Raw genomic sequence first — 26,219 nt, 5'->3', positions numbered from 1 at the left:
TTAAGCCATGTGTACTTTTCCAACTTCAAGTTCGTCCATGTCATTTGATAGCTCCATTCTATGCTGTTTATTAGGATGGGATCAGATCTGATAATTTATTAGGATGGGATCAGATCTGATAAACCGAGATTCAAGCCAAACGTGAAAACTTCAACCAGAGAGACATACGCTTCGTCGACCTTCCCCATTATCCATCGCTATCGATTGCCGACGATGCTGCTGAACCTCCTGGGCGCCTCGGCGCGACGCTCGCTTCTCCTGTCTCCTGGCCGCACATTCGCCTCGCGGGCGGGCGCGCTCGGCTCCTTCTCCAATGTGCTGGATGGCGCTCTCAACGTCAAGTCGGCGCAGTTCCAAGAATCCCAGGCGAATATGGCCAAACTCACGGCCGAGCTGAAGGAACGCGTGGCCAAGGCGCGTCAGGGTGGAGGAGAATCTGCACGGAAGCGCCACGAGTCCCGAGGCAAGATGCCTGTCCGCGACCGCATCGACTCACTGCTGGATCCAGGTTCGCCCTTCCTGGAACTGTCGCCGCTGGCTGCGTACGACATGTACGGGGGCGACGTACCCAGCGCCGGCATCGTCACGGGTATCGGCCGCATCAATGGCGTCGAATGTATGATCCTAGGCAACGACGCCACAGTCAAGGGCGGCACTTACTTCCCTCTGACCGTCAAGAAGCATCTTCGAGCTCAGGAGATCGCGCAAGAGAACCGTCTACCATGTGTCTACCTCGTGGACTCTGGCGGTGCCTTCTTACCGCTGCAGGCCGACATTTTCCCGGACCGCGACCACTTTGGCCGTGAGTTCTACAACCAAGCGACCATGTCGGCCATGGGCATCCCGCAGATCGCTGTGGTTATGGGCAGTTGCACGGCTGGAGGAGCGTACGTGCCGGCCATGTCGGACGAGAGCGTCATTGTGAAGGGAAACGGTACAGTGTTCCTCGGAGGACCGCCACTCGTCAAGGCAGCGACAGGTGAAGTCATCACGCCCGAGGAACTGGGCGGCGCCGATGTGCATTGCCGCACGTCCGGCGTGACCGATCACTACGCCAACAATGACGCTCATGCGCTGGACATCACACGACGTATCGTCAGCAATTTGAACTACCGCAAGGAGCCTGCTGTTACTCAAACACCAATTGAGGAACCGATCTACTCGCCCGATGAACTGGGCGGTGTGATTCCTGTGGATTCTCGCAAGCCTTTCGACGTGAGGAAAGTGATCGCCCGTATTGTGGACGGCAGTCGCTTCGACGAGTTTAAGAAAGAGTATGGACCTACCATCGTCACTGGCTTTGCACGTCTGTACGGGAACCCTGTCGGTATTGTGGCAAACAACGGTATTCTCTTCTCCGAGTCGTCTGTGAAGGCTGCACATTTCATCGAGCTATGCAGCCAACGCGGCATTCCTCTGCTGTTCCTGCAGAACATCACCGGTTTTATGGTCGGTAAGAAGGCCGAGCACGGCGGTATCGCTAAGGACGGAGCAAAGATGGTCATGGCCGTCTCGAACGCTAAAGTACCGAAGATTACGTGCATCATTGGCGGCTCTTACGGTGCCGGCAATTACGGTATGTGCGGCCGTGCGTTCTCTCCTCGCTTCCTGTACATGTGGCCGAACGCCCGTATCTCCGTCATGGGTGGCGAGCAGGCTGCTGGTGTGCTGGCTCAAGTGCAGCGTGACAACTATGAGCGTCGTAAGGAGACCTGGTCCGCCGAAGAAGAAGCTGCCTTCAAGCAGCCGATTCTGGACAAGTACGAGAAGGAGAGCTCAGCGTACTACTCGACGGCTCGACTCTGGGATGACGGCATTATCGACCCCAAGGATACGCGTAAGGTGCTTGGACTGAGTCTCAGCGCTGCGCTCAACGAGAAACCTCAGGAAACAAAGTTTGGCGTCTTCCGCATGTGAAACGGATGTTCAGCAAGAGAAAAGCTGTTAATTGTCAATATCTCTTCTCTATTGTCACGTTGCATGCAGTCTAGGCTTACGAAGGAAGCACTTGTTGACGCAGGAACACGAACACGAAAGCAGAGTATCAATTCCTGCTTGAAAATCAAACGAAGCACAGTTCGGGGCGCCCTGAACTGGATGAGAGAGAACTGATGTAGTTTACGCCTGCTTCTCGGCGGCCTTCTTGCTAGCTTGGAAGCGAATGCCACGCTGGAGCTGGTAGAGCTGAGCCGCTTCGTTCGAGGCGTGGCACGCCAGCAGGAGGTAGTTACGAGGTTTCACCATCCACGCGAACCGCATGAAGATCAGACTGTAGATTGACAGAGCTGCAACGACAACAATAGCAGCAGTTAGTCTCAGTCCATGCAGCTTTAGCTAACACTGTTGATACCTACCCGACGTCATGTTGATGGAGATCACATCAGCGGGTTTCCGCATATCGGCCATAGCCTGCAAGATACAATAACAACAACACAACTACCAGTCAGGCGATGTCTCGGACGAGGTTTCTCCAATTAGAAGAGAAGATGAGGGCACAAAAAGAGTCACGTACAGCGACTACGAATCCCCAGTTGGCGACAGGGCCCCAGAAGTGTGTGGTCTTGGGTCCCGTGGGACTGTTGATGAAGTAGCGGAGACGAGATGCCATTGACATGGTCTGCGGGGATCATAAGAGTAATCGTAGAACGAGAATGAACGACACATCAGTCAGAAAAATGCAGGTACGATGCAGCAGCAGCAGGAGGCGGTGGTCCTCCTCTTACACCCTCACGAAGGGCATGACCACGTACGGATCGTTGAGCGACTTGAGGGGGCCGAGAAGTGAACGAGTCCGCTTCGTTGATGCGATCGCCGTTATAAAGTGAGGCCCCAATCAGCTCGGAGCTGTCCGCACGTTTCTGTCCCAATTCCATTTCCTCCAAGCAGAGTATCGTTTTTCGCAGGGTCACGTATCCATCAACCCCACTAAATACGATTTCACCGGATGCGCCGTATCCTGCAAAACCTTATATCCTTCATCCGCCGGATTCGCCTGCGGTCATACCTCATCCGCAGTGCGAATGAAGGATATAAGGTTTTGCGGCGATTGCTCCAAATTGCTGCTCCGATGTTACTGTAATGCACGACAGTCTTGCAGGTAGCACTTCAACATGACGCCTTAATGTTTAATATGATGCTCTCAAGTCAATCGCGGTAGTTACTACATTTAATATGCGTGGCGACGTCGGAGCTGATAGTTCTGCTGCGCTACATGTACAACCTCATTGCCTTGAATCTCAACTCGTGACGGGATCACTGGATCATTCGCTTCAGTAAATCAGCCTGATGCTGAACTCATTCACTAGTCGACAAGATTCTGACACAGCACCATCAAGAACAACTGATCAAGCTCCCTCCATCAAGTACAGCCGTAACGAGCATCTCGGTCAACATTCCCTCTGTTACATGTATGTTTGGCCCCCACTTTCCAGAATGAAATTGTTCCGCTCTGGAAGCTTCTGCATTTCATATTTTATCCGGACGCTGAGATATTTTATCCGGAAAACCCAGTTGGGGGTATAGACTAGCACGTCGCATCCTTCGACTTAACTCAAGATGAAGACGCCGCATGAACAGCGACCTCGCTCGTACACAGAGCACTCGACATTACTATCCACACCGTCACCGACGCGATGGCGCCGATATCATGCAGCTCACAGACGTCACACGACTGTGCGCCAAGACATCTGGACCGTGCTGCGTTTCCGCTCTTCCGTGCAGCACCGCTACGGCCTGCAGCTCGCGTCCTACATACTGGAGCTGAGCATCCTGACGCTCATCCTACTGAATGTGGTGGTGGCAGTCTCCGAGTCCTCTATTGTGGTGGATTCCGATACAACGGCTTCTTCTTCCGGGCAGACGCCCGAGGTTAACGACTGGACGGATATTTTCTTGCTGGTGTCCACCATCATCTTCTCCATTGAGTACGCACTGAGAGTCTGGTCGTGTGTGGAAGACGATAGATTTAGTGAAGGAGCGATCAAAGGACGGTAAGAGATATGCAATGCTGCCAGTTGGCTGTAACATTAACGTTGTGCTGTAGATTAAAATGGATGACGCGGCCGCTATCGCTGATCGATCTGATGGCGTTGGTCCCGTTCTACTTGGAGCTCAGCTTGCAGTTCGAGTGCGTTGAACTGACCATTCTTACCTTCTTTTTAGCTTAGAAACGCTAATTAAGCTCGCATTCATTCATCGCAGTACACACCACCATGGAGGATTGACACTGCGAAGTCTTCGACTGCTGCGGATCGTGTCGTTTCTGCGACTAGAGCGTATGTACAACGCGATGAAGAACCTTCGAGTGATCTTTGCGCGCAAGAAGGAGGAGTTTCTAGTGGTGACATACCTCACGGCTGTGGTGGTACTGACCTCATCACTGATTATCTTCTTCATCGAGCACGTGGCTCAACCCAGCGTGTTCTCGAGCTTCGGTGTCTGCGTGTGGTGGTCAGTCGAGACCATCACATCACTGGGCTATGGCGACGTAGTGCCTATCACCAGCATGGGCCGAGCAGTGGGCGCTTTGCTTGCGCTCTGGGGCATTGTCCTGTTCACAATCCCCGGAGCAGTTTTGGGAAGCGGCTTCATCGAGGTCATGCTAGAGAAACAGCGCGCAGAGGAGGCCGAAATGTACAGCATGGCCATGGGCGGCGGAAGTCCGATTAATAACAATCCGCAGTTCGTTGGCAACTTCAGCGACGACGAACACGGGCACGAGAACTCCACGGAAACAGTAGCACATACGCCTATATCGGTGGCGTCATCGAGCAACTCGTCGACGCCGCGCGTTGCGGCTGCCATGCGAGTTGAGGCATTACATCAAAAGGTGGAGGCTATCGCGGCAGGACAGGTGGGTTTACTAGGCTTGGAGAAGTGTTGCATTCACGCCGTATTAACGAGGGTATTGTCCTGTGTGCTACATGAATTCCTTGCGTGTCGCTCAGCGCCATTTGGAGATGCACTTCCGCCAGCAACAGCAGCAGCTAGAGAGGCTCACGCGGCTCCTCGAGGTCTCCCTTGGAGTGGATGCGACCAGCGTATCGCCGCCGCCGACGCGACGGAATCACGAACCGGGGCAGCACGACCTCCCGAGATAAGTTAATGTTGATGTTGAAGTGATTCTTCAGCTTACAAATTGCAAGTAATTGCAATCTGTTGCTCACAATGATAAACTTAGTTTATCAGAAACAATACATCTCCCTGTCCAAGCCGATCAAAACCTCCAAGAAAGTATACTGAATCTGCCCAGTTTCTTGCAGCGTCGCTTCCAACCGTTTTCTGCCAATCCGATCTTGATTGGTCAAAATTCCAGCCAATCCAATCACGTCACTACAACCTGGTGCAGCACTTCATTCTCGGATATCCTCCCAGCCACCACAACTCGCAGGTCTGCCTGCTCGTTCTTCTCCCTTCGGGCCGTTCAGAGATCGCTAACATGCTGCTCGCACGCCTACGGACGACGGTGACGGTGAATCGCAACTTCCAGACTCGCGGAATCGTTAATATGCTCGGTGCTGCTACGATGAAGACGGAGAAGGCGGCTGCTCAGGCCGCTGAAGCTGCGCAGCCTCAGGAGCGCGGCGACATCGTGCTGGGTACGCTTGATAGTGGTCGTATTATAGTAAAGTCGAAGGCACTGACGCGAGTGATCACTAAACACTGCAGACGGCTTCGCTAAGCGCCAGTTTGACGACAAGACGTACTCAGGTACTCAGATCGACTTTGACAAGAAGGAGTTCGTCAAGAAGGTGAACGAGATCTATGAGGCCAACAACAAACAGCTGGTGGACGGGTATGCAGTATTACATTGTACTGGTGTTTTAAACAGAGCAACTGACATTGCTTGACGACAGCTACGCGCCGTTCTGCAAGCACTTGTTCATCAAGAACTTCACAGGTGCTCGCCTCAACATGGTGGCTATCACGCAGGCCAATGCCCACATGCTTATGTCGGACTACGAAGCCCGCACGGAATACGAACTGCCCGTGTACGTTGCTGCCTTGGAGCATGCTCATATTTGTTCAAACACTGACAGAAGTTGCGATTGTTACTGCAGACTCGGTCGTTGGTTCCCGAGCCACAGCGTGACCCCCAAGGTGGCCGAGTACCTGGACATTATCCTCTACAGCCGTGAACAGATCATCAAGGAGAACGAGGCTGTAGACGTTCCGGCCGACCCGGACCACGGCGATTCCCCATGGGGTATCGTGTCTATCAAGGCACAGGATGTGGACCACGAGTTACCCATGAAGCCTATTACCATGATGCGGAATGCTGTCGGCAAAGAGCAGGGCGGCTCCGGTGTGCCTCTCGACCGTGACGAGTACATGAAGGCGGTCGAGTACTGGCGAAACCACGCTGTGATCAAGAAAATGTAGGCGTCTGCATCCAAAGACCCACGTCGAGGGAAAGCGAGTGCCTAGGCGGTCGCATGCGAACCCAGCCTACTGATCAACGAATGAGAATGGAAAGGCAGGCTTCGCGTGCAGATATATCTCAAGGTGCATTTGATATTCATGGGATTGTTGTGTACCTGTATGCAGCTGCCTTGACAGCAGTTGTAACTCTTCTTGCGCTGCTGTTTCTAGCATGGATTCGTCTTCTGGAAGTCTTCCCACGCAGTGTTTAGTGCTGCGAAGACACGCTCCGCGATCAGCAACTGTTCAGCATTGCGTCCTCCGGATTTGTCAGGGTGCACGACGATCATGGCCTTCCGGTAGTGCTTCTTAATATCGTTCGGCTGAATGAGCTTGCCCATGTTCACCTCAGTCCACTTGCAGTCTTCCCACATGACCTGATGCATTGTTGATAGCAGCGTACGGATGTTCTTGACGCGACCATTATCCTCTGCCCACGCCTTCAGTCTGGGACCGAGAACTGCGCTGGCACTGTCCTTCATGGCGGCCATGTTACGCACCGCTTCTTCTCGTTTCCTCAAGTCTTCACGAGCACGCTCCACATCGCGTTGCACCTGTCGCTCACGTTCTTCCATGGCACGGCGTACATCGTCACTCTTGGTTGACTTGTCCACCAGGTTCGGGTTGTACACGTTGGAGCCGTCGGATGTGGATTTCGAGTGCGCCTCCATCTCTGCCATGGTCACAGGACCAACAGTCTGTCCGTTGTCATCGTCAAACTTGGGCGGATCTCTCTGCACCGCTTTCGACGGTGAAGGCTGAGCAGGCGTCGCACGAGCAGCCAGTGGGTCCATCGAGTTCAGGAAGTCCGACGTAGCGTTCGCTGGTTGTGCTGGTGTGGCTGGTGCATCGGTCCAACCACTGTCACTCATGAGGTTTACATCCTTCTTAGGCGGCGAAGGTGTTGGAGTAGCTGCAGCACCCGACGCTTTCTGGCCACCTGACAGGAAATCTTCCAGGTTACCCTGTGCCTCCGTCGTCTTGGATCCCGATCCTGTCCTTGAGACCGGTTTCTTGTCTCCAGAAGTGGACGATGTACGGCTAGACGAATTGCTATGTCGCGACTCTGCTCCGTTGCCACTTCCAGGTGCCCGATCCGAGTACTTGGCCGGCCGTCCTTGCTCGAAACCAGGCGACGATGACGATCGATGGAAGTTGCTACTTTCGCCCAACGGCTGCACAGCCTTAGCGGATTGTACACTGCTGGAGCTGTCACCCAGAGCACTGGAGCTTCCCTGGCGCTTGGGAGGTTGACTACCACTTGCCCATTTGAGCACGGGTCGGCGTCGGAAGACGAGTCCTGGCTTCTGAGGTCGCTCCAGTCGCAACAGCTTGCAGATAACGCGGCCACCCGCTAGAGGAACCTTCTGAGTGGGCTGCGTCACGTCCAACCAATAGAAAGTGTTGCCCTTGCTACTGTTGAGCCGGAAACGGAAGTGGAAGGCAGAAGGGTTGCGCAGTGGGAAGCTGCGCAGTACGTCCGCGAGCGTCACGTCAGTGCCAGGAGAGAGTCCTGTCAGTTTGAAGGCGTTTGGGTGCGAGCGATCCTCACCGTCCTCGCCCTGCAGGTAGTAAAATGCCCAAATGCCGCCCTCCATGATCGCAGACGCAGCACTCGTCGTCGACGTGGCAAGAAGCGAGCTGGTCTTGGGGAGACTTCAGACCCTGCCAAGAATAGGTACGCTGTTACGTACCCTTCAGATAGTAACTTCGATGTGGACCACATCATGACCTCACAAGAGGGTACACTCACTTACTTTATTCTTTGATCAACTACAGTAAATCATGGGCGCCAGTCTCAGGAGACGATTCCCAGCAAGACAAGAACTTCTTGTCAAGAAGAGAGGGGAATCATTTCTTTGTGTTCCAGTTAAAAGTCTGACTCTTACTTTGGGGGTATTGACCAACCTATTTTCAGAGTACTGTTGGTTTGACGTGAGCTTGCATCTACAGTGTCGACCATTCATGTACACGTAGATCGCTTTCGCTAGTTGGACTACAACGTGCAAGCTATGCTGATATTTTATAGCAAAGGAACACGGTATCATTCGACTTTACAACGTTCACACCGAGGCATCATCTTACGGATGTGATTCTCTCTCGAGCTGTACATGATAAATGATGAGATCGATTGATCAAGCTAAGGCACGGCACGATGGATCCAACTCGCGCCGTCATAGCATCGGTCGTTTCAGATTTCACCGGTGCCCAAAACTTGCAACTTGCAAGTTGTGTCTGACGCGTGCAAGGTCCAAGCGTCAGACACACGAATCAGTTTTTGAGCTCTTGCGTTTAGTATCGTCAGATGGACTATCCTTCTTCTTCTTCTTCTTCTCCGCGTCGTTTGTTCGACGTCTTCTTCCGAGGGGCTGGTGGTGGAAGCTGCTGCTGCTGGTCGTCGGCTGCTGCGGTGTTTTGTGTGGTGGGTCGTCATGATCGATGCACACAACAACGACCTCGAAGCCTCCAAGCCAAAGCTTTTCAGAGTGGTACGTATACGGTGCTGGTTACTGTGACGTTGTCATTGAGGATCTAAGGACCCGGCCTCGGCAACGTCTGTCAGCGAGGAGAACCTCACTTGACGCCTTGGAGGCCGTGCAGATCGCGCTGCGCTAGCTTTGACTCATCCCTCGCAAGTAGCAGGGCCGCCGCAATCACCAAACTGACTCTTGCTTTCACTCAGTGAGCACTGTCCCAAACAGCAACAGTAACAAGAACCTCCTTTTCGACGAGACCATCGCGCTGATGACAGTGGTCTCGTGGCAACCGATTCTTTGACGCCCAGCGCGATGCTACCGCCTCCATTCGCAACAATGAAGCATTGCTCAGTTCCTATATAGCTTGTTTAATAGCAGATCCAATTTGTGACACCCATTTTCATGGACACTGGAGCCCTTCCACACAATGCACGACGCGCTGTAAAGCAGCCCGTTACCGCTCGCCCAGATGTTGGCGACAATGTTTGCTCCAAAAGAGCGGGCTCAGCATACAAACTCCTAATCATTTGCTCCCCTAATCCCGATACGGGGACCTCCATACAGTTGATTCTCCACACGACAGCTCTCATTCCTCAATCGGCAGGGAAGGACCGATACCGAACGAACAGGGAATCTCTATGAAGGTCTTCATCCCCCGGAGTGTGGGGCGCCTTGTGCTCCCCGCTCTACCTCTGGTCATCACGTCCGTTACCGCTGCCGATCCGGACACGAACGCGAGTTCAGGCTCCACCATCATCTACATCGTCATCGCAGTGATCTTCATTCTCTTCGGCATCGTGGCCTTCTTCGTGTGGAAACGCAAACAGAATCGTACTAAGCGCAGAGATGACCGCGGCTACGGTCTTCCGTCAGTAACAGCGCGTTCCGGAGTCAGTCGCCTCACCTCGCACGGTAATACTGCCTTCGAGCGACGTATGGACTCCACGGGTTACAGTTGTAACTCTAAGGGTAACTCCAAAAGTAAGAAGGTGGGGCACTCTTATCACTCCCCGAAGCAGAGGGTAGAGCGTCCTCCCCAGTGGCCTGCCAATGGAGCTCCGACCTACACTCGTCAACAGCAGCAACAGTCTCAGTATCAACAACAGTCCCACTACCAGCATCAACCACAGTACCAATCGCAGTACCAGGAGAGTCAGTATCAACCACAGCAGTCGTTCCCGCCCCCGCCTCCCCCTGAGGTCCCCATGTTGGAGCCGCACGAGGACCAGGGCCCCGGTCTTTCGATGATGGAGCTGCAGCAGAGCCAAGTATCGTCCATGCAGTCAAGCGTGGAGGGAGTGCACAGGAGACAGACAGACCCTGCTGTCATCGCACGGACTCAGGAAGCAGCGGAGAAGGTGATGGCAGAACTGGAAGAAGATCCCGAGTTCGAGGAGAGCTGGATCCCCTACGATTCACTGTACTTCACGCGCTCCATCTCCAAAGGAGCCTTCGGAGAGGTGTGGCTGGCTCAGCTGGAGAACACACAGGTGGCAGTCAAGAAGATTCTGGATGAGAAGAAGCATGACACCAAGGAGATCGAGTGTTTCGGCGCAGAGATCAAGCTCATGGCGCTGCTAAAACACCCAAAGATTGTGGGTTTTATCGGTGTATCGTGGAGCGACAAGCAGGACTTGTGTGCAGTGACAGAGTTCATGGCCAAGGGCGATCTCTACGGCTACCTCGAACGTCGTAAGAACAAACTTAACTGGCCTGACCATAAAGTATGGCTGGCTGAGGACATCGCTGAGGCTCTGGTGTACCTCCACTCGCTGAATCCGAAAGTTATTCACCGCGATCTCAAGTCTAAGAACATTCTGCTGGACAACAAATACCGAGCCAAGTTGAGTGACTTCGGTATCAGTCGGAAGCGCTCAGTTGAGGAGACGATGACAGCAGGTGTCGGCACTATCTACTGGACGGCGCCTGAGGTCCTGATGGGCAAGAAATACACTGAGAAGGCCGACATTTACTCTTTCGGCATCGTCATGTCCGAGATGGATACATGCGAGGTGCCGTACTCGGACAAGCGCGACAATTCTGGCAAGAAATTGCAGGGCATGAAGATCATTCAGATGGTGATTCGCATGGCGCTTCGACCGTCATTCCGGGAGGATTGCCCCGAGCAGATCAAGGCACTGGCCGCCCGCTGCTTGGACGCCGACCCGGACGCACGACCGGATGCACCCGAGCTGCTCGACATCCTGCGCGACATCCAGGAGGATTTGCAGTAAAAGCGCTGGGAAAGAGTAATCGCGTGAACAGCGAGGAAGAGCATCGATAGTAGATTCGGTATACTGTAGCTCTGACTCGCCTACGGGTATTTAAGTTTTTTGCAGATAATACACAGATTCAGGTTTAAAACGAAGATGTTGCTCGCTGGATTCTACAGCGTGGATCCCCACGTCAACAGCGTTGTTGAATTGGATGCGTGCGTATCGCTCGTGGTGAATACAGTGTTGGGTCGTATTCCGACAGGCTTGTTGAAGTGAGCCTGTCCAGTCCGGCGAGCGTGAACTGAAGGTTTCAAGCTGAAGCACCAGTGTATTTACAATGTTGTACTAGTAGCGTACAATTGTGCGTCGGTCTCGCCGTTATGATGGCTTCTCTTCCAGCAGATGCTTCAACAACAGTCTCGAGCGAGTTTGCCTCACCGTTCGTATGGCAATGCTTCCGTCGTGCGTCTTGAATTACCTACACGAACACTGTAGCGAGGACGGCAGTGTTGGTAACTGAAAGACACTTGGTAACTAACGCCGGATGGCAACACTGACCTGCGTTCTAAACATCGATGCTCGCAAGGTGTCTTTGCTTTTCTGAGCAGATTCCTCCAGTCAAAGTGACTAGTATTAATAAGTATAACACATGCAGTAAACTCTACACAAGCGTCTGTATAGCCTACTGCGAGCGGAGCGGAGTCAACCATTCGGACCAAATGTCCGGTAAGCTCTTGTGGATGAAGAGCGGACGACATTCATGTGATCCTTTCACCATAATATTCCCACCCTGCACCGTGGAGTCCACGGTACAATATCAAGTTGATACGATTCACCGAAAATGTTCCAAGACTCCGATATAGTGGCACTTCCTAACAAAATTTGCACTGTGGCTGCTGACCAGCCGTGAGTTGGACGTATGGGAAGTGTGCGACAGCACGCCATGTCAGGCCCATTTTGCGTGTCATGTGCACTGCCTTCTGAATTAGTTCGCTAGTATCGCGCTCCTTACTCTACCTACACGGCACCTACACCCCGAGCGGTGTGTTGCTGTCGGCGCCGTTACCGCGTATCATGTGCTTTCGCCAACTGGACAAAACCAGCGATGCTGCTCGTTACTTTTTACAAAATTTCAACTCTCGACCACTCACAGCCTAGGACCCACTATTTTCCTTGAATATCAGATTCCGTTGGCCAATCACGATACTCCTACGAACCGCTCTCCCACGCGAAAAACTAGTCAGTGCGTTCAGCTCCGTAAGTATAATTCGATATTCCACCAAGAGGCAGGGCAGCCATAGTCATTCGGCCTTCGGGGGTGTAGCGGAGAATATATCGCCGAACGGACATGGGCTTGGTGGCCTTCCTCACGTGCGGCGCGTGCTCCAGCCGCCGCAAGCGTGGGCACGAGAATTTCCCGGACACCATCACGATCCCCACGCCGTCCGCGCAGTCGCACAACGCCGCACTGGCGCACCACCATCCGTACGACATCCACGGCACTCCCGCGCCCGCGCCCGCTGCACGCGAACATCGCAATACTCGCGGAGAAGACCGGTCCAGAGACAGCAGCGAGCCGCGACGCGACCGACGGACGTCCAACCCACAGCCTCGAGTGTCCAGCGGCCCGAACAGAGTGTCCAGTGGCCCGAACAGGTCTTCCAGCGCCCAGCCGCGGCAGCGTAGCGGCTCGCGACCTCAGCAATACCAGCCGCAGCACCCCGAGCAGAGGTCGCGTCCTCAGCAGCACGACCGCCACGCGCGACATGATCGTCCGGCCGTACGTAACATCGAACCCGTTGCGCCGGAGAAACTGCGGCCGAGCGGCGGTTCGGGCGGATCGGGCAATAACCGCGACTCGGAGATCACAGACAGGTCCAAAGAGGTGGCGAGTAAAGTGCTGGAGCAATTCCAGTCCGACCCGACGCTCGGTCGGATGCGCATCCCGTATTCGTCCCTGTATTTCACGCGCGTACTGAGTAAAGGCGCGTTCGGCGAGGTGTGGCTCGCGCAACTGGAGAACAGACAGGTGGCCGTTAAACGCATTTTGAACGAGAAGAAGAACGACGAGAAAGAGATCGAGTGCTTCGGCGCGGAGATTAAACTCATGGCGTCATTTTCGCATCCGAAGATCGTCGAGTTTGTGGGCGTATCGTGGAGTTCCATGCAGGACGTGTGTGCCGTGACCGAGTACATGGCTAAGGGCGACCTGTACGGCTTCCTCAAACGTCGACAGGGACAGCTCAACTGGCGTGACCACAAGATCTTTCTGGCTGAAGATGTGGCCGACGCACTCGGATACTTACACGGCCTATCGCCCAAGGTGATTCACCGGGACCTCAAGTCGAAGAATATTCTATTGGACGACGCATTCCGCGCCAAACTGAGCGACTTTGGTATCAGCCGTGAGCGATCTGTGGAGGACACGATGACTGCAGGTGTGGGCACAATATACTGGACAGCACCCGAAGTGCTCATGGGCAAGAAGTACACGGAGAAGGCCGACATCTTCTCGTTCGGTATTGTCATGTCGGAGCTGGACACACACGCCGTGCCGTACTCGGACAAACGCGACGCGTCCGGAAAGAAGCTGCAGGGCATGAAGATCGTGCAGATGGTGATTCGAAGAAACCTGAGGCCGACATTCTCGTCGGACTGCCCCCCGCTCGTCAAGGAGCTGGCGGACCGCTGTCTGGACTCGGATCCGGACGTGCGACCCAGCGCCATGGAGCTGCTGCGAATCATCCAGCGCATGCAGAACCTTTTGTAAGTTTGCAGTGAAGCCTCAATAGCCGCTTAAGTAGAAGATACGGAGGAGAAGACACTCGCTGCTCGAACCGAAGGAAGGATCGAACGAGTGGCGCGTCAGGAGGAGCGGGAGACTCCGCTGCTCGAACTAGAAGCTGCATGCAGATATGATTGTCGAGCCGATAGGACGCATTTTTTGTTGGTTTGCCATAAATTCCCAATAAACGAAAGACAATTCAATTGCAATTTTTTGCCATGCAACAAGTTGCCGGTATCTTGCAACTTTTTTTTAGTCCAAAATAATCCGTCGGTTTTATCAGCTTTTGGTCCTGATGCACAAATTCCAATTAACCGCCAAATGGTGAACCAGGAGGAGGCGTTGCTGTCCTTCGGGTCTCCACGGCAGGGCTTCTCGACGTCCGTGCACAGTTTGGTGGACGAAGGGACGTTGGAAGACGAAGGAGGCAAGAACGCGACGGAGCTGCTCGCGTTCTACCGCCAGCGATGCGAACAGTTCCACGCTGAACGAGAGCAAACGTTGGCACATTTGGCACAGATCGAGGTGCAGTGAAAACATAAGGCTAAATAACGTATCACAATGATACCAACCGGTGAAATGACGCTGCAGGTGTCCAAGGAAGAAGCGCATCGCCTCAAATGGGAGATCAAGACCAAAAACGAGGAGGTTTGATGTCGTTTGGTGGAAAGTCCGAGCTTTGGAGGTGAAATACTGACAATTTATTTGCTTGTTTCATTGCAACAGATTGCAGACCTGGAGGAGTCTTTGAAGAAAGCAAACGCCGCACTGTTTCAAGCTAAAGCGGAGCTCATTGATGTCCAGACGGAGAACAAAACGCTGAAACTTCAAGAGCAAGACGACCGCCAGAAAATTCAAAAGTTGCTGGCACTTACGCAACCTATAACCGAGCAGGTGACATTCTTCCGAGATTGCCGACCCGGTACACGAACAACGTATCCATCGGGACGAACACCGACACCAACGACGTATCCATATCCATCGACAATGCACATTGGGTCGGAGGAAATGCAACAAAAGAAGAAAAAGCAAAAGTCAGGCTTTGCTGTGCGAGGCAACGCCCCGAGTCTCATGAACATCACACAAGCTATCCCACCGAACAAAGTGCTACGGACGATATACATGCCGAATGAACAGACAGCAGCGTTGACGAAGACGATTGAAAACCTCCAGAAACAACTCGAAGCTCACCAGCAACTCACAGAAACGCGCATTCAAGCTCTATTGGACGGATTTGCTGAAGAGAAGGCGAAGATTCTGTTGCATCAACAGCAAATTGAGGAGAAGAATGCCCAACTTGAGAAGCAGGTAGAAAAAACCAAGCGAGTGCTTACCCAAACGACCAAAGATTATTTGGTACTGCGTCACAAATCTCAAGAAACCGAACGTCTCGCGCACGAAGAGATTTTCCAGGCGAAGCAGAAATGCGAAAATTTAGTCACGGAGAAGACCAAATTGACGGAAAAAGTGCGAGAAGAGACGAACGCGCTGCGTGAAGTCGTCCGTGAAGAGGGGAACCAGACAGTTTTGGAGTTCCGGAACCAGGCGCTTTCTCGAGAACGAGACCTGCATATTTTGAAGGAGCAGTATGCGGCTATGCAAGAAGCGTGCACGAAGCGAATCCAGGATCTCCAGGTGCGTCTGACGAAGTTGAGAAGTCGGTACCGCAGTCTGGACAAGCGCCGAGCTATGGAAATGGAGGGATTTACTCGAGATCTGGCTGGACTGAAGCGACATTTGCAGAAACTAGAGGTTATACTTTACGGAAGAGGACTCACAGCTCAAGAACGACAAGTTTTGCGATATGGTAAGGATTGATGCATGTGGTGCTGTCTGTGAGCTGGGGAACTAACGTACAAATTACTGCTAAATGCCAGACGAAAATTATGCATTGGACTCCAACGAACTTAGTGACGAAATCGCAGCCTTGCAGCGACGATTGATGGATCTATCGGCTGCCCTTGCGGAGGCATGACGCAGTTTACTATTGTTTTTTTTTTTTTTACTATTGAGACATAACGAAACAATTGAAAGTGCTACAAACTACGAGAAAAAGCTAAGGTTAACCTCATCTGAGTCTCATTGGAAATTCTTGCCCATGATCACGTGAATACTCAGTATCTTTTGGATTGATTGCGGATACTGTTCAGGTTCACGCCCCAGAGCGCAGCCAACACCACAGGAAACGCAAACCATGCCATCGTTGCAGATTGAGTCGGCAGCTTCACTTTAGCAGCACGGAATTGCTTCCGCTCCACAAAGTTCGTCGCTCTACGACCAATCGCTGCTGGTGCAATGTGAGAGCGTTGGCGGTAGTACTGCGCTGTAGTGAAGCGCTCGAATTCGTTCAACCCTCCAAACATCTCGTGCACGTCCTCCGATCTCATCGGTTTGTAGTTGCCAGTATCAACCAACACGTTCTCGCTCGCGTCAGGGGCTGCAGATACCCCAAACATTTCGATGTCGTATTTGGAACGTCTGGTGCTGTCGCTCAGCAAGTCGTAAGCAGCGTTGATGCGTAAAATCTCCGCATCCTAAGCCCAATACACAGTCAACGTGGTACGTATACGAAAACTGTAACAATGAGCAACCAATACCTTTCCACTCTTGTAGCGGACACACTTTTTCATTTTGCCATGATATCGATCTGGGTGATGCTCGAGAACTACAAAAACACTCGATAATGTCAATGCCAAAAAAAAAAGGATTGAGAAACAGTCATTAGATTGTAATACCAAGCTTTCGATAGGCCGCCTTGATTTCACTCACGGACGCCGAGCGGTCCACTCCTAGGACGTCATAGTAGTTCGTCTGGAGGTGCTTGCGGGTCATCTTTAACGAAGATGGAGAATTGGAAACTCCATTACCGACGACAAAGTCCCGTACGGCAGAGGTACTTGCAGTTTTTCACGGCCATAAACCTTCAAGCCTAAACACGGTTGAATGGCCTAATAGAGCATAATATTTACAAATTAGCCAAATTGGTAAAACTATACTTGTCTTATTTACTGTACAATTACTGCTTCACTGCTGCTTCATACGCTGCTGGAGGTGAAAAAGTAAACTAAACGATATGTATTTCGCTTCCATTCCATTCCGTTCCGTTTTTTTTTTTTTTGGTTCTTGCATTGCTGTGATATAGCAGTAAACACATGGAGTTTTGCACATATTTGATCAGAAGCCCGTACTTTCTGGATGGACGATTTTTAGTTTTACTTCGAAGTAGTCCGGAATAGATTTACGGTTAGTTTTACTCAACTACCGGTAGAGATGCCCTCATTTGTCCTATCTATCTTTCCCTCCTAGTCCGTAACTTCACTCCACATTACGATCATATTTTCACGGATGAGCAATTGATCTAAGTTGCCACGTTTCGTGTTTGTTATGGAGTTGCGGTTTCAAACACCGTCAACGTGGCCAAAGCGAATGTGGCCGCAGACTCTTCGAGGACGGCAACTACCTGTACATGCACTGTAGCGGACTATTGAGTTGGGACAACTAAGGGTTAGAAATGTTCACTCTTCCAGGAAGTCGTTGGAAAGAGCCACCAGAGCTCAGTCCACTCCATAGTCACAACAACACTCACTAGCCAAGAGCCCTCTAAGTCGTTGGAAAGAATTCGGTCCGCATCGTAATCACATCCAACACCGTCCCTCTAACTCTCCTACTGCTTGTTCCTCCGGGACGAGTTCGATTCGTTCCGAATGCTGTTCAAATTGACGCCCCACAGCGCCATCAATGCAACAGGAAACGCCAGCCACATCAACGTCGCTCCCTGTGTCGGCAACTTTGACTTGGCCGCTCGAAATTGCTTCCTCTCCGCGAGATTCGTCGCCCTCCGCCCGATAGCAGCAGGGGCGACATGCGATCGCTGTCTGTGGTATTGCGCCGTGGTGAAGCGTTCGTACTCGTTCAGTCCTCCAAACATTTGATGAACGTCTTCCGAGCTCATGGGTTTGTAGTTGTCCGTACCCACCACCACTCGATCGTGATGACCCGGGGCGGCCGAGATGCCGAACATCTCCATGTCATACTTAACACGCGCAGTATTGTCGCTCAGCAAGTCGTACGCGGCATTAATACGCAAAATCTCCGCGTCCTGCAGACAAATTGTAGCATATTAGACTACGATTCACTGTATTCTAGCGCATACTATAGCATTAGCTTACTTTGCCATCTTTTCGTCGAGCAGAGCCTCTGGTCTTGGTGTGGTGGCGATCGGGGTGGTGCTCGAGAACTGTGTCATGTTCAATAGGTTAGGAGGAGCAGAAATATGGCTTTTAGTATGGGAGAAACAGCACGCACCGAGCTTGCGGTAGGCGGCTTTGATGTCGTCGGTCGAGGCCGAGCGCTCGACGCCCAGCACCTCGTAGTAGTTTGGCTGTAGGTGCTTCCTGTCCCGCGGTGACATATTCGACCAGAGAACGCAATTTGTCAACTGTCAGCTGAAATTTGGCCCCACGTTTTTCGACACGACCAAATTTTGTGATTTGAGTCAGTTTCGGCTGTACTATTTTTTACATACTTTTTCGAGATGGAGTCCTAAATGCTCGCAACTAACTTCAAAACTCGCTCGCTGCACTGCTTCAAGCGCAGTGACAGTCGAGGACGGAACTGGGAAACTATTGTTGAGCCCGGTACGAACCAGGAATATGGAGACCCCTGCTAAAAGAGCAGGAGAACTTTGGCTTGGGAGATTTTCGGATTGGCAACTACACGCGGAATTCTTGCTGCGGTGGGTCGTCCAAGTGGCGCTGTCACATCACACCCACTATCAGTCTCATCCATACTCAATGTATCAATAAAGAAGCGCTGCGAACCTTGAGATAGAACTCGAGCTGGTCTTTTGTTACAGTCGTCGAGTCTTCTGACGATGCAAACTGCACGAAAAAAAATAATCATAGCGTTAGAAGATTATCAAACCAGTTTAGTCCACTAAAACAACGCACCGAAAAGCGTCCGTTTTGGCTGGTAGAGCTGGTAGAAGACTGCGTATCGTCTGAGGGAGGCTCTCGGTACTTTTCGTGGTTGTCCATGCGCGCCCACATCATCAGCTGCTTCTGGAATGCGCTGTCAAAGTCATTATGAGTCAGCATTATTTATCATGTTCCATCCATGCCATCACACGTACATGGTCGATTCTTCACTATCTTCCTGAACAGTGTCGAATGCCTGGGATTGCAGGGGGCGTCGATAGGGCTGCTCTAATTGCACAGGAAGTCTATTGGCCCGGCCGAATAGCGGGCGCGAGCCTCTTGGAATAAATATGATCTGTGAGTTCAGTCGATAAGTGCAGACAGGTGAGTATCATTGGGTCAGCATTTATCCAAACGGCCAAAAGCCAGGCCAAGCAGCAACTTGCACATACCTTCATGTCCTCGAAGTTCTCATCCTCCACGCAGTACACGTTAACTGCAACGCAGTCAGGCTGAGTGTGGTCGAACTGGAAAATGTGAATACCTGCCCTCCCACCAAAGCAAGATCAGCCTCAGGTCCAGATCCACACCCAGTACTTGACAATGCAAAATTTACCGCATTTTGCGCAAAAGACGTGCTGGCACGACGTGGCTTGGCTCTCATACAGCGAGACATCCGACGATTCCATCATCTCAAAGCAGGACGTCGGGATAACCTGCCACCAGCACTTCCGTCAACATTTTAACTTTAAGACTCCGTCCCATCCGCCACTCACCAGAAACGGAAACCTGCCCTTCTTGCACGAAAACGTGTTGCTGTCGTCGAACGCCTCCACTCGCTTGGGTGCCAGAATCATAAATCTGTTCACACCACCAGAATATCTAAATATCCTCCAGTTCCATTGACAATTCGCCTCAGTTCTTACCTCAGCGACCCGCAATCACAGCTCCCTCGGTGTTGGAACAGCGGGAGCTTGGGCATCCCGTACTTCTTCCTGCAGTCATGTCGAGAGAGAAATAAACAGCCCAGCTCAGTCGCCAGTCGCCAAGATCGAATGCCTCCCAGCCAAGTCCAATGGCCCCACGCACTGGTAGTAAACGTCCTTGCCGCCGCCATCTAAGTCGCATCGCTCCCACTTGCCCTGATTGTCCCGCATACTCCGATAAACCTCGCGAAGCTGCAAAAACGTATCATAACTGGTTAGGAAGGTTCTCAACTTGCCCACCCAAGATCCACACGCACCACGAGCAGCCCCACGCCCACGACCAGCGTGGATAGCGCCCCGATTGCGCGGTCCACCTCGCGCACCATGCCGTTGACCATCGTCAACAGCCACACACACACAGACCAGACAGATCACGTGCCTTGCCTGTTCGCTTGGAAACTGTCGGGAAAGCCCTTATTTATTTACTCGTACTTAGTGCAAAATCACCAGAATGATGGCACCATTTTTTCGTCCAATTGCCAATTTTGGGTTTTCTTTCGCGGCTGACGTTGGCAGATTGGGAAACCAGATTCACTGAAATGGCTTGAAGGCAACAATTATATTTTAAAATAAAATGTATCTACTGTATTGCGTTAGCTAATAAATGGATGTACTGCATTGAGTTATCTATTTTCTTTTAGATGACAACATAGTTCTTACTTCTCGTCGGTACGCATACCGATTGGCTGGGATGGCATTCAGACGAAAAAAACCCATTAATTTTTAATGGTTTTTTTTCGTCTGAATGCCATCCAACGGCAAGCGATATTTTCATCGAAAGTTCTACAAGTTCGTTGTCGTTGAGTAATAAAATACGGCTGGAAGTCACGGTCGCGAAGGCGCCAATAAGGAATGTACGGCTCTTTACTTACTAATGGATACATCAACGCTTTATCTGGGCTGCGGCTTGTGGAGATCGGGGGAGGAATCCCTGAAGGATTTGGAGTCGAAGAGCGAGCGGTTGATTGTCGAGTTCTCGATGACCAGCTCGAACGGGGCTGTGCTGGCGTTCTCGCACCCCGTTGGCGTCAGGATGCTCGAGCTCTCGTCCGAATCCATGCCTCCCGTGTCGACTGCAGTCTCGGTAGTCTTGTCAGAGACGCGCTGTAGATGGCGCGAGTACCAGAGCAAGATGTAGAAGACAACGGCGGTGCCCAAGAACAGCATGAGGGCGGCCACGGGCGACGCCGTTGAGTGGAAGTTGAAGAGATCATTGCTGGGTTGGTGCCCGCTAATGACCCACAAGTACTGGATAAAGATCCAGAAGACCGGCCACATGAGCACCAGGAACACGTGGTTGGCCTTGAACAATGGCGCTGTGAAGTAGAAATCCACTCCTACGATAACGAGCTGCGTCACGGCGCCAAATACGTGCAGACCCGGCAATGAAATGTCCGAGTATGGTAGTGTCACCACCCTGTATTGAAGACAATCAAGAGCATTAGTGGGAGGTTGCTAACACAAAACGATGAAGGCTAGTCGTACCAGAAGAAGATGAAAGACACGACGGTGGAGGTGGTGGAACCTTCGAAGAAGACCCAGTCCAGGATCTCCCAAGAGCACGCCGATGGTCGTCGGTAGTGCAGTAGAATTCGAGGCCCGTTAAACGTTGGTTGGTACAGATGCACAGCCGCAATCTATAGCATACAACCGCAAATCAGACACCACTACGATGATTCTTTATCAACTCTTGATTCGCTCTTACCCACATCGCGATGACGGAATATAATGCCGACATCGGGCCGAATAGCATTAGTGGAGGTGTTTTCTCTCTGCCGTCACTGAAATAGCCCTCCCATGCCAAGCACAAGCACTGGAAGAAGACACTGCACGTAAAACTAAGAAGTGACGAATAAATACACAGATTGTTATTTGAAGGAAATTTCACGCTGTGTAGGACAGCTACGTACATGCCGAGTGCGCCCATGAGCTTCCATCCGACGCGCTGATTCCGCGAGAAGTGTGAGAGCTTGGTATGTCTTGTCGTGTGGTACGGACTCTTGCCTTTAAAGAAGTTAAAGCAATCGTCCCAGGCATCCAGGCAGTCAGCGGACGCCATGGCGACTGCAGAAGGTCTCTGGGTCGTGTCTAGAGGCTTCGTTCTCGCCGGTCGTTGCACGCACGGCACCTAGACAGCGCGCTTGGAACGTCGCGGAACTGCACGATACTATGACGTTGAGTATGGCACTCGTCTGTCAATAGGTATGGCACTAGCAATTAAGTGGAATTTTTTTACCAATCGCCGTTTATTGTAACATTACGGTGTTACTTTCTTTGAGCTGTATACAGGTATACAGTGTAACAATTATCAGTTGATAAAAAAGTACTTTGTATTGAAAAAATGCGCATTAGGTTCGGCCCACTTTAGATCTTTTTTTATTATGGTGGGTGATAAAGCTAAGAGCAGTCAAGGCAAGAACTTTTTTTTCAGAAAAAGTGCTTTATGACTTAAAAATTTCAGTTACAATACCAAAAATAACGACCTAATTCAACTCAAAGTTGAAGCCGAAGGTGCTCGCACTGCTTGCTGTAGTCGCTGTAGGATCACTTGACGCGGTAGGAGACGTTTCCTTATCATTGTCCTCCCCGTGGATAAGAAGTTCCCACTTGGATTTCCGGTGCTTATGCTCGTACTCGTCCTTTAGTTCCTTGTCCACCTTGGCGTAGAGCTCTGGAACATTGCTGACCAATACCTCCCGGAACATTCCACCGAGCTTGGGGCGTTGTTCCATTGGGCAACCGGAAACCTGCTCCGGTTTATCTGTTAAGAACTCTAACACGCTCTTGACGTTGCTAGAACTTACGAAGTTCTGCGTCATTGCAACGCTCTCGTCGATGTTGAGAACGGTGTGCCACCAACCATGTGGAACGAACATGGTCTCACCCTCTCGGCAAATGCCTTCCAGCGGTTTGAGGTGGGCGGGAAGCTTCTGTACGTCCTTATAGAAGGTCACGAACCACTCCATAAGTGACACGGGCGAAGACACTTCGCTGCCATCCTCGCTCGGGTGAATTCCAGGCGGCACTTGGCCAGGAGGGAACATGATCCACTTCTTGGAGCCACGGATAACGCCGTTCCACGCGTTCGTAGCGTTCGGGTCAATATGGAAACTGGAGCCAGACTTCTTTGGACCAATGATCAGCCAACGGTAGTCCGGTCGCTTCTCCTCGCCCAGCAGAGCAAAGTAGTCTTCTTGGAAGTACTCGGGAACAGTGTAGTCTTTTGCCAGCTGAGGCACCTTCGCAGCGAACTCCTTATCGAATACAAACAGCGGTTGGTCGTCTAGTAGTGTGCGGCAATAGTTGAAGTATTTATCCATCGAGAACTGGAATCCACCAGCATAGAACGTCTTGCCCTTGCAAACTTCATCCAAATATTCATCCGTCCACTTGTTTATCGCCGGCCAATTATCAATGGCATCGGTGATAATAACGGGCTTGTTAGGACATTCAAAGTCCCTTTTAAAGTCCTCAACCGTCATGTCCTTAGCACTACGACGCTCAATGTTCTCCACCGCTAGCCACGCCTCTTCTATCGGGGCAGCAGAACAGTAGAAGGACTGGAACAACAAGTCGGAATACACTCCCTGCACGCGAATAGGAGCTTCCAGCTGCACTTTGTCGCCATACCTAGTCCTCAGGTACGTGGCCTTCCAAGTCGGCTTGGGTTCGAACTGTCCTTCCATCTCTTCGAGCACCAGCACTCGCCACAGTTCGTCGTGCGTGCCGTACACATACGCTGCACGACTGCACGCCGCCAGGTTCGCCAGGTCCACGGCCGAGCAGTAGTTTAATAGCGACAGCAGCTGGCTGTCCTGCATCATTGCCAGACGGCCTAGACCTGACGCGCGACACTCCTTGATGCCTTTGACGGAGTCCTCGAAGTAGTTGCCAATAGGCTTCACGCCCAGCGGGTGCTCCAGCCGCACGCGGGGGCTGGCAGAATTGAAGTCATCGCCCGCGTTCTGAGAAATCTTGATCTTCTTCACCAATCGACTGGCAGTTGCATCGCCAGTATCGCGACGAGCGTGCTCCGCTTCCGTCGACATCGTGCCAATGTCGAATGGCATTCGGCCGCCACTCGCCTGTTGCACTTCTATAGCGTTTGAAAAATCAATGTTTTTAACCAATGAAATTGGTGATCTGTGAGACAAAGGAACCAATTAACACGGATGGGAGGTTGAAGTGATGTTTGAAAATGAAGGAGGTTATTGCAAAACCAATGCAGTTGTATCTAACGTTGCAATGGATTCTAAATCATTGAAACGGAGTTAATACTCGTCACCGAATGCCTCATCCGTCATCTCACCCTCGGCCGTCTCGGCCGACACCTCCTCGTAGTCCTTCTCCAGAGCAGCGAGGTCCTCACGAGCCTCCGAGAACTCGCCTTCCTCCATTCCCTCGCCCACGAACCAGTGGACGAACGCACGCTTGGCGTACATCAGGTCAAACTTGTGGTCGATGCGGGAGAACACCTCAGCAATGGCGCTGGTGTTCGAGATCATGGCCACCGCACGCTGCACGCGCGCCAGGTCGCCACCAGGCACAACCGTCGGAGGCTGGTAGTTGATACCGCACTTGAAACCGGTCGGGCACCAGTCGACGAATTGAATAGTACGCTTGGTCTTGATGGTGGCCACAGCGGCATTCACATCCTTCGGGACGACGTCACCGCGGTACATGAGGCACGTGGCCATGTACTTGCCGTGACGAGGGTCGCACTTGGCCATCATGGAGGTCGGCTCGAAGGCGCTGTTAGTGATCTCGGCTACTGACAGCTGCTCGTGGTAGGCCTTCTCAGCCGAGATAACCGGAGCATACGAGCTGAGCATGAAGTGGATACGCGGGTACGGCACCAGGTTGGTCTGGAACTCAGTGATGTCAACGTTAAGAGACCCATCGAAGCGCAGCGATGTGGTCAAGGAAGAAATCACTTGTGCGATCAACCGATTGAGGTTTGTGTACGTTGGTCGTTCGACACCCAGCGAACGACGGCAGATATCGTAGATGGCTTCGTTGTCCAGCATAATCGCAACATCCGTGTGCTCAAGAAGAGAGTGAGTCGAGAGTACCGAGTTGTAGGGCTCTACTATTGCTGCAGATAGCAGCGGTGACGGGTAAATCGTGAAACCAAGTTTGCATTTGCGACCATAGTCGACCGAAAGACGCTCGAGTAGTAAGGATCCGAATCCGGAACCGGTGCCACCGCCCACGGCGTTAAATACCATGAAACCTTGCAGACCGGTGCAAGAATCCGCAAGCTTGCGAATGCGATCGAGCACCTGGTCCACGACCTCCTTTCCGATCGTGTAGTGGCCACGCGCGTAGTTGTTGGCCGCGTCTTCCTTGCCCGAGATGATCTGCTCCGGGTGATACAGCTGACGGTAGGTGCCCGTGCGGACTTCGTCACACACTGTGGGCTCCAAGTCCACGAACACGGCACGCGGCACGTGCTTGCCCGAGCCTGTCTCGGAGAAGAAGGTGGAGAACGAGTCGTCTCCCTTGGCACTGGAGTCGCTGGGGATCTGGCCATCGGGCTGAATGCCGTGCTCGAGGCAGTAGAGCTCCCAGCAGGCGTTACCGACCTGGATACCGCCCTGGCCGAGGTGGATGGAGAGGATTTCACGCATGTTGAAGTTGTCGAGAAATACTACGGTTTGACGTGGCTTGGACCTAGAGGAGGCGAGTCTCGAGGCTCACTAGAACGCTGTGAAGAGTGCTGGCAGTCAAGCTGGGCAATTGAACAATGCTATCGGACACCTTGCGTTGGAACGAGTTGAGTTGCAATGGTATCAGAACGATTGACGAGTAACGGCGAGCTGTTTAATTTTCGACGCACTATTAAATATGGTAGGTTGAAAATGAGCATTGTTCTCTCAAGCAATTATAAAGATGCTAGGATAATATCGAATAGTAAAGGTTCTACTGTACCACATTCATTCCGCATGGACGTCAGCATCTGGGCGAGGAAGCTCGCCATCTTAGCCCCATCGGAATGCACTGTGCTAAACCTGGCTACAAGTATTTGCGCCTATTTCATCGGCCAAGTTCGGCGGTCAGGACGCGAAGTGACTCGCGTCGAGAGCACTACTGGTTGGGCTAGCTTAGTTGACGATCCAAGCGACCAGGAAATGCTTTGGTGCTACGGTCACTCATTTCATAGTGCAATGCTTCACTTGGCGGCTACCTTTCAGACTTGCCACTGGCCACTTGCCAGCTGCGACTCTCCATACGAAAATTCATATTACGAATTAGAGCAGTACACGTAGTGTAGGAGCAACTCAGCTGTCCACCCTGACAACGACAAACAGACAATTGTTCACAACGTGGTGCCGTGTTAACCTCTACCAGCACGCTGGAGTAAAGGCAATATCTCTGGATAACTCACTACATTGAGGAGCTAGATGACTACCTAGCAG

At 52.0% G+C, this 26,219-nt stretch overlaps 14 protein-coding genes across 18 annotated transcripts; 6 read left to right on the top strand and 8 right to left on the bottom strand.

The window, feature by feature from the left end:
* The first annotated feature begins 123 nt into the window (after nucleotides 1–123).
* PPTG_08479 (methylcrotonoyl-CoA carboxylase beta chain, mitochondrial) lies at nucleotides 124–2,462 on the top strand. The gene has a single exon (XM_008902580.1). It carries the CDS (start codon nucleotides 214–216, stop codon nucleotides 1,915–1,917), a length of 1,704 nt encoding a protein of 567 aa, XP_008900828.1. The 5' UTR covers nucleotides 124–213; the 3' UTR covers nucleotides 1,918–2,462.
* Nucleotides 1,842–3,441, bottom strand: PPTG_08478 (hypothetical protein). The gene is made up of 4 exons (XM_008902579.1): nucleotides 2,751–3,441; nucleotides 2,513–2,617; nucleotides 2,355–2,409; nucleotides 1,842–2,285 (listed from the first exon to the last, which is right to left on the bottom strand). Exons 1-4 carry the CDS (start codon nucleotides 2,871–2,873, stop codon nucleotides 2,119–2,121), a joined length of 450 nt encoding a protein of 149 aa, XP_008900827.1. The 5' UTR covers nucleotides 2,874–3,441; the 3' UTR covers nucleotides 1,842–2,118.
* Nucleotides 3,442–3,555: 114 nt separating this feature from the next.
* Nucleotides 3,556–5,099, top strand: PPTG_08477 (hypothetical protein; the record flags this gene model as incomplete). The annotated part of the gene is made up of 4 exons (XM_008902578.1): nucleotides 3,556–3,989; nucleotides 4,043–4,126; nucleotides 4,201–4,852; nucleotides 4,947–5,099. 4 exons carry the CDS (start codon nucleotides 3,556–3,558, stop codon nucleotides 5,097–5,099), a joined length of 1,323 nt encoding a protein of 440 aa, XP_008900826.1.
* Nucleotides 5,100–5,437: 338 nt separating this feature from the next.
* Nucleotides 5,438–6,381, top strand: PPTG_08476 (hypothetical protein; the record flags this gene model as incomplete). Its single annotated transcript, XM_008902577.1, has 4 exons — nucleotides 5,438–5,597; nucleotides 5,668–5,794; nucleotides 5,856–5,990; nucleotides 6,060–6,381. 4 exons carry the CDS (start codon nucleotides 5,438–5,440, stop codon nucleotides 6,379–6,381), a joined length of 744 nt encoding a protein of 247 aa, XP_008900825.1.
* On the bottom strand, nucleotides 5,750–8,121 carry PPTG_08475 (hypothetical protein). Its single transcript, XM_008902576.1, has one exon. The coding sequence runs from the start codon at nucleotides 8,016–8,018 to the stop codon at nucleotides 6,588–6,590; it is 1,431 nt and encodes a 476-aa protein (XP_008900824.1). The 5' UTR covers nucleotides 8,019–8,121; the 3' UTR covers nucleotides 5,750–6,587.
* Nucleotides 8,122–9,457: 1,336 nt separating this feature from the next.
* On the top strand, nucleotides 9,458–11,267 carry PPTG_08474 (TKL protein kinase). Its single transcript, XM_008902575.1, has one exon. The coding sequence runs from the start codon at nucleotides 9,536–9,538 to the stop codon at nucleotides 11,129–11,131; it is 1,596 nt and encodes a 531-aa protein (XP_008900823.1). The 5' UTR covers nucleotides 9,458–9,535; the 3' UTR covers nucleotides 11,132–11,267.
* A 723-nt stretch (nucleotides 11,268–11,990) lies between these two features.
* On the top strand, nucleotides 11,991–14,125 carry PPTG_08473 (TKL protein kinase). The gene has a single exon (XM_008902574.1). It carries the CDS (start codon nucleotides 12,462–12,464, stop codon nucleotides 13,881–13,883), a length of 1,422 nt encoding a protein of 473 aa, XP_008900822.1. The 5' UTR covers nucleotides 11,991–12,461; the 3' UTR covers nucleotides 13,884–14,125.
* Nucleotides 14,126–14,158: 33 nt separating this feature from the next.
* PPTG_08472 lies at nucleotides 14,159–16,018 on the top strand. 2 transcript variants are annotated; one of them, XM_008902572.1, is made up of 4 exons: nucleotides 14,159–14,423; nucleotides 14,490–14,546; nucleotides 14,625–15,705; nucleotides 15,776–16,018. In XM_008902572.1, the coding sequence occupies exons 1-4, from the start codon at nucleotides 14,220–14,222 to the stop codon at nucleotides 15,871–15,873; spliced, it is 1,440 nt and encodes a 479-aa protein (XP_008900820.1). In that variant the 5' UTR covers nucleotides 14,159–14,219; the 3' UTR covers nucleotides 15,874–16,018. The 2 variants fall into 2 exon arrangements, with proteins under 2 accessions (XP_008900820.1, XP_008900821.1); XM_008902573.1 differs by having other exon boundaries at nucleotides 14,159–14,546.
* PPTG_08471 (hypothetical protein) lies at nucleotides 15,770–16,751 on the bottom strand. Its single transcript, XM_008902571.1, has 3 exons — nucleotides 16,634–16,751; nucleotides 16,496–16,563; nucleotides 15,770–16,432 (listed from the first exon to the last, which is right to left on the bottom strand). The coding sequence occupies exons 1-3, from the start codon at nucleotides 16,728–16,730 to the stop codon at nucleotides 16,013–16,015; spliced, it is 585 nt and encodes a 194-aa protein (XP_008900819.1). The 5' UTR covers nucleotides 16,731–16,751; the 3' UTR covers nucleotides 15,770–16,012.
* Nucleotides 16,752–17,101: 350 nt separating this feature from the next.
* PPTG_08470 lies at nucleotides 17,102–18,330 on the bottom strand. Of its 2 annotated transcripts, XM_008902570.1 has the most exons (4): nucleotides 18,204–18,330; nucleotides 18,068–18,135; nucleotides 17,485–17,997; nucleotides 17,102–17,379 (listed from the first exon to the last, which is right to left on the bottom strand). In XM_008902570.1, exons 1-3 carry the CDS (start codon nucleotides 18,307–18,309, stop codon nucleotides 17,563–17,565), a joined length of 609 nt encoding a protein of 202 aa, XP_008900818.1. In that variant the 5' UTR covers nucleotides 18,310–18,330; the 3' UTR covers nucleotides 17,102–17,379; nucleotides 17,485–17,562. The 2 variants fall into 2 exon arrangements, with proteins under 2 accessions (XP_008900818.1, XP_008900817.1); XM_008902569.1 differs by having other exon boundaries at nucleotides 17,102–17,997.
* A 3-nt stretch (nucleotides 18,331–18,333) lies between these two features.
* Nucleotides 18,334–20,243, bottom strand: PPTG_08469 (hypothetical protein). Of its 3 annotated transcripts, XM_008902566.1 has the most exons (10): nucleotides 20,058–20,243; nucleotides 19,904–19,992; nucleotides 19,741–19,809; nucleotides 19,591–19,675; nucleotides 19,431–19,530; nucleotides 19,267–19,358; nucleotides 19,030–19,169; nucleotides 18,848–18,968; nucleotides 18,719–18,778; nucleotides 18,334–18,652 (listed from the first exon to the last, which is right to left on the bottom strand). In XM_008902566.1, the coding sequence occupies exons 1-10, from the start codon at nucleotides 20,136–20,138 to the stop codon at nucleotides 18,611–18,613; spliced, it is 879 nt and encodes a 292-aa protein (XP_008900814.1). In that variant the 5' UTR covers nucleotides 20,139–20,243; the 3' UTR covers nucleotides 18,334–18,610. The 3 variants fall into 3 exon arrangements, with proteins under 3 accessions (XP_008900814.1, XP_008900815.1, XP_008900816.1); XM_008902567.1 differs by having other exon boundaries at nucleotides 19,741–19,992; XM_008902568.1 differs by having other exon boundaries at nucleotides 19,591–19,992.
* Nucleotides 20,244–20,536: 293 nt separating this feature from the next.
* On the bottom strand, nucleotides 20,537–22,040 carry PPTG_08468 (hypothetical protein). Its single transcript, XM_008902565.1, has 4 exons — nucleotides 21,711–22,040; nucleotides 21,506–21,638; nucleotides 21,286–21,437; nucleotides 20,537–21,217 (listed from the first exon to the last, which is right to left on the bottom strand). Exons 1-4 carry the CDS (start codon nucleotides 21,857–21,859, stop codon nucleotides 20,692–20,694), a joined length of 960 nt encoding a protein of 319 aa, XP_008900813.1. The 5' UTR covers nucleotides 21,860–22,040; the 3' UTR covers nucleotides 20,537–20,691.
* Nucleotides 22,041–22,222: 182 nt separating this feature from the next.
* PPTG_08467 (hypothetical protein) lies at nucleotides 22,223–23,986 on the bottom strand. Its single transcript, XM_008902564.1, has one exon. It carries the CDS (start codon nucleotides 23,868–23,870, stop codon nucleotides 22,284–22,286), a length of 1,587 nt encoding a protein of 528 aa, XP_008900812.1. The 5' UTR covers nucleotides 23,871–23,986; the 3' UTR covers nucleotides 22,223–22,283.
* Nucleotides 23,987–24,071: 85 nt separating this feature from the next.
* PPTG_08466 (tubulin alpha chain) lies at nucleotides 24,072–25,637 on the bottom strand (the record flags this gene model as incomplete). The annotated part of the gene is made up of 1 exon (XM_008902563.1): nucleotides 24,072–25,637. Exon 1 carries the CDS (start codon nucleotides 25,428–25,430, stop codon nucleotides 24,072–24,074), a length of 1,359 nt encoding a protein of 452 aa, XP_008900811.1. The 5' UTR covers nucleotides 25,431–25,637.
* Between the last annotated feature and the right edge of the window lie 582 nt (nucleotides 25,638–26,219).

The sequence above is a fragment of the Phytophthora parasitica genome (genome assembly GCF_000247585.1).
Source record: "Phytophthora parasitica INRA-310 unplaced genomic scaffold supercont2.14, whole genome shotgun sequence".
Classification (NCBI taxonomy): Eukaryota; Oomycota; class Peronosporomycetes; order Peronosporales; family Peronosporaceae; genus Phytophthora; species Phytophthora nicotianae.
This window is presented reverse-complemented; position numbering and strand designations above follow the sequence as displayed.

Excerpts from the sequence above, each read along its gene's own strand:
- PPTG_08472 (XM_008902572.1), top strand. The coding sequence starts at position 14,220 with ATGGTGAACCAGGAGGAGGCGTTGCTGTCCTTCGGGTCTCCACGGCAG. Across the intron at positions 14,547-14,624 it reads TCAAGACCAAAAACGAGGAG|ATTGCAGACCTGGAGGAGTC; the intron begins GTTTGATGTCGT and ends TCATTGCAACAG. Across the intron at positions 15,706-15,775 it reads ACGACAAGTTTTGCGATATG|ACGAAAATTATGCATTGGAC; the intron begins GTAAGGATTGAT and ends GCTAAATGCCAG.
- PPTG_08474 (XM_008902575.1), top strand. The coding sequence starts at position 9,536 with ATGAAGGTCTTCATCCCCCGGAGTGTGGGGCGCCTTGTGCTCCCCGCT.
- PPTG_08467 (XM_008902564.1), bottom strand. The coding sequence starts at position 23,870 with ATGCCATTCGACATTGGCACGATGTCGACGGAAGCGGAGCACGCTCGT.
- PPTG_08478 (XM_008902579.1), bottom strand. The coding sequence starts at position 2,873 with ATGGAATTGGGACAGAAACGTGCGGACAGCTCCGAGCTGATTGGGGCC. Across the intron at positions 2,618-2,750 it reads CTCAAGTCGCTCAACGATCC|ACCATGTCAATGGCATCTCG; the intron begins GTACGTGGTCAT and ends TGATCCCCGCAG. Across the intron at positions 2,286-2,354 it reads CTCCATCAACATGACGTCGG|CTCTGTCAATCTACAGTCTG; the intron begins GTAGGTATCAAC and ends TTGTCGTTGCAG.
- PPTG_08471 (XM_008902571.1), bottom strand. The coding sequence starts at position 16,730 with ATGACCCGCAAGCACCTCCAGACGAACTACTATGACGTCCTAGGAGTG. Across the intron at positions 16,564-16,633 it reads GGCGGCCTATCGAAAGCTTG|TTCTCGAGCATCACCCAGAT; the intron begins GTATTACAATCT and ends GTGTTTTTGTAG. Across the intron at positions 16,433-16,495 it reads TCCGCTACAAGAGTGGAAAG|GATGCGGAGATTTTACGCAT; the intron begins GTATTGGTTGCT and ends TATTGGGCTTAG.
- PPTG_08469 (XM_008902566.1), bottom strand. The coding sequence starts at position 20,138 with ATGGTCAACGGCATGGTGCGCGAGGTGGACCGCGCAATCGGGGCGCTA. Across the intron at positions 19,993-20,057 it reads TGGGCGTGGGGCTGCTCGTG|CTTCGCGAGGTTTATCGGAG; the intron begins GTGCGTGTGGAT and ends ACGTTTTTGCAG. Across the intron at positions 19,531-19,590 it reads AGGGCAGGTTTCCGTTTCTG|GTTATCCCGACGTCCTGCTT; the intron begins GTGAGTGGCGGA and ends TGCTGGTGGCAG.
- PPTG_08468 (XM_008902565.1), bottom strand. The coding sequence starts at position 21,859 with ATGGCGTCCGCTGACTGCCTGGATGCCTGGGACGATTGCTTTAACTTC. Across the intron at positions 21,639-21,710 it reads CTCATGGGCGCACTCGGCAT|TTTTACGTGCAGTGTCTTCT; the intron begins GTACGTAGCTGT and ends GTCACTTCTTAG. Across the intron at positions 21,438-21,505 it reads ATTCCGTCATCGCGATGTGG|ATTGCGGCTGTGCATCTGTA; the intron begins GTAAGAGCGAAT and ends TGTATGCTATAG.
- PPTG_08470 (XM_008902569.1), bottom strand. The coding sequence starts at position 18,309 with ATGTCACCGCGGGACAGGAAGCACCTACAGCCAAACTACTACGAGGTG. Across the intron at positions 18,136-18,203 it reads AGCCGCCTACCGCAAGCTCG|TTCTCGAGCACCACCCCGAT; the intron begins GTGCGTGCTGTT and ends AACATGACACAG. Across the intron at positions 17,998-18,067 it reads CTCGACGAAAAGATGGCAAA|GACGCGGAGATTTTGCGTAT; the intron begins GTAAGCTAATGC and ends ATTTGTCTGCAG.
- PPTG_08479 (XM_008902580.1), top strand. The coding sequence starts at position 214 with ATGCTGCTGAACCTCCTGGGCGCCTCGGCGCGACGCTCGCTTCTCCTG.
- PPTG_08475 (XM_008902576.1), bottom strand. The coding sequence starts at position 8,018 with ATGGAGGGCGGCATTTGGGCATTTTACTACCTGCAGGGCGAGGACGGT.
- PPTG_08473 (XM_008902574.1), top strand. The coding sequence starts at position 12,462 with ATGGGCTTGGTGGCCTTCCTCACGTGCGGCGCGTGCTCCAGCCGCCGC.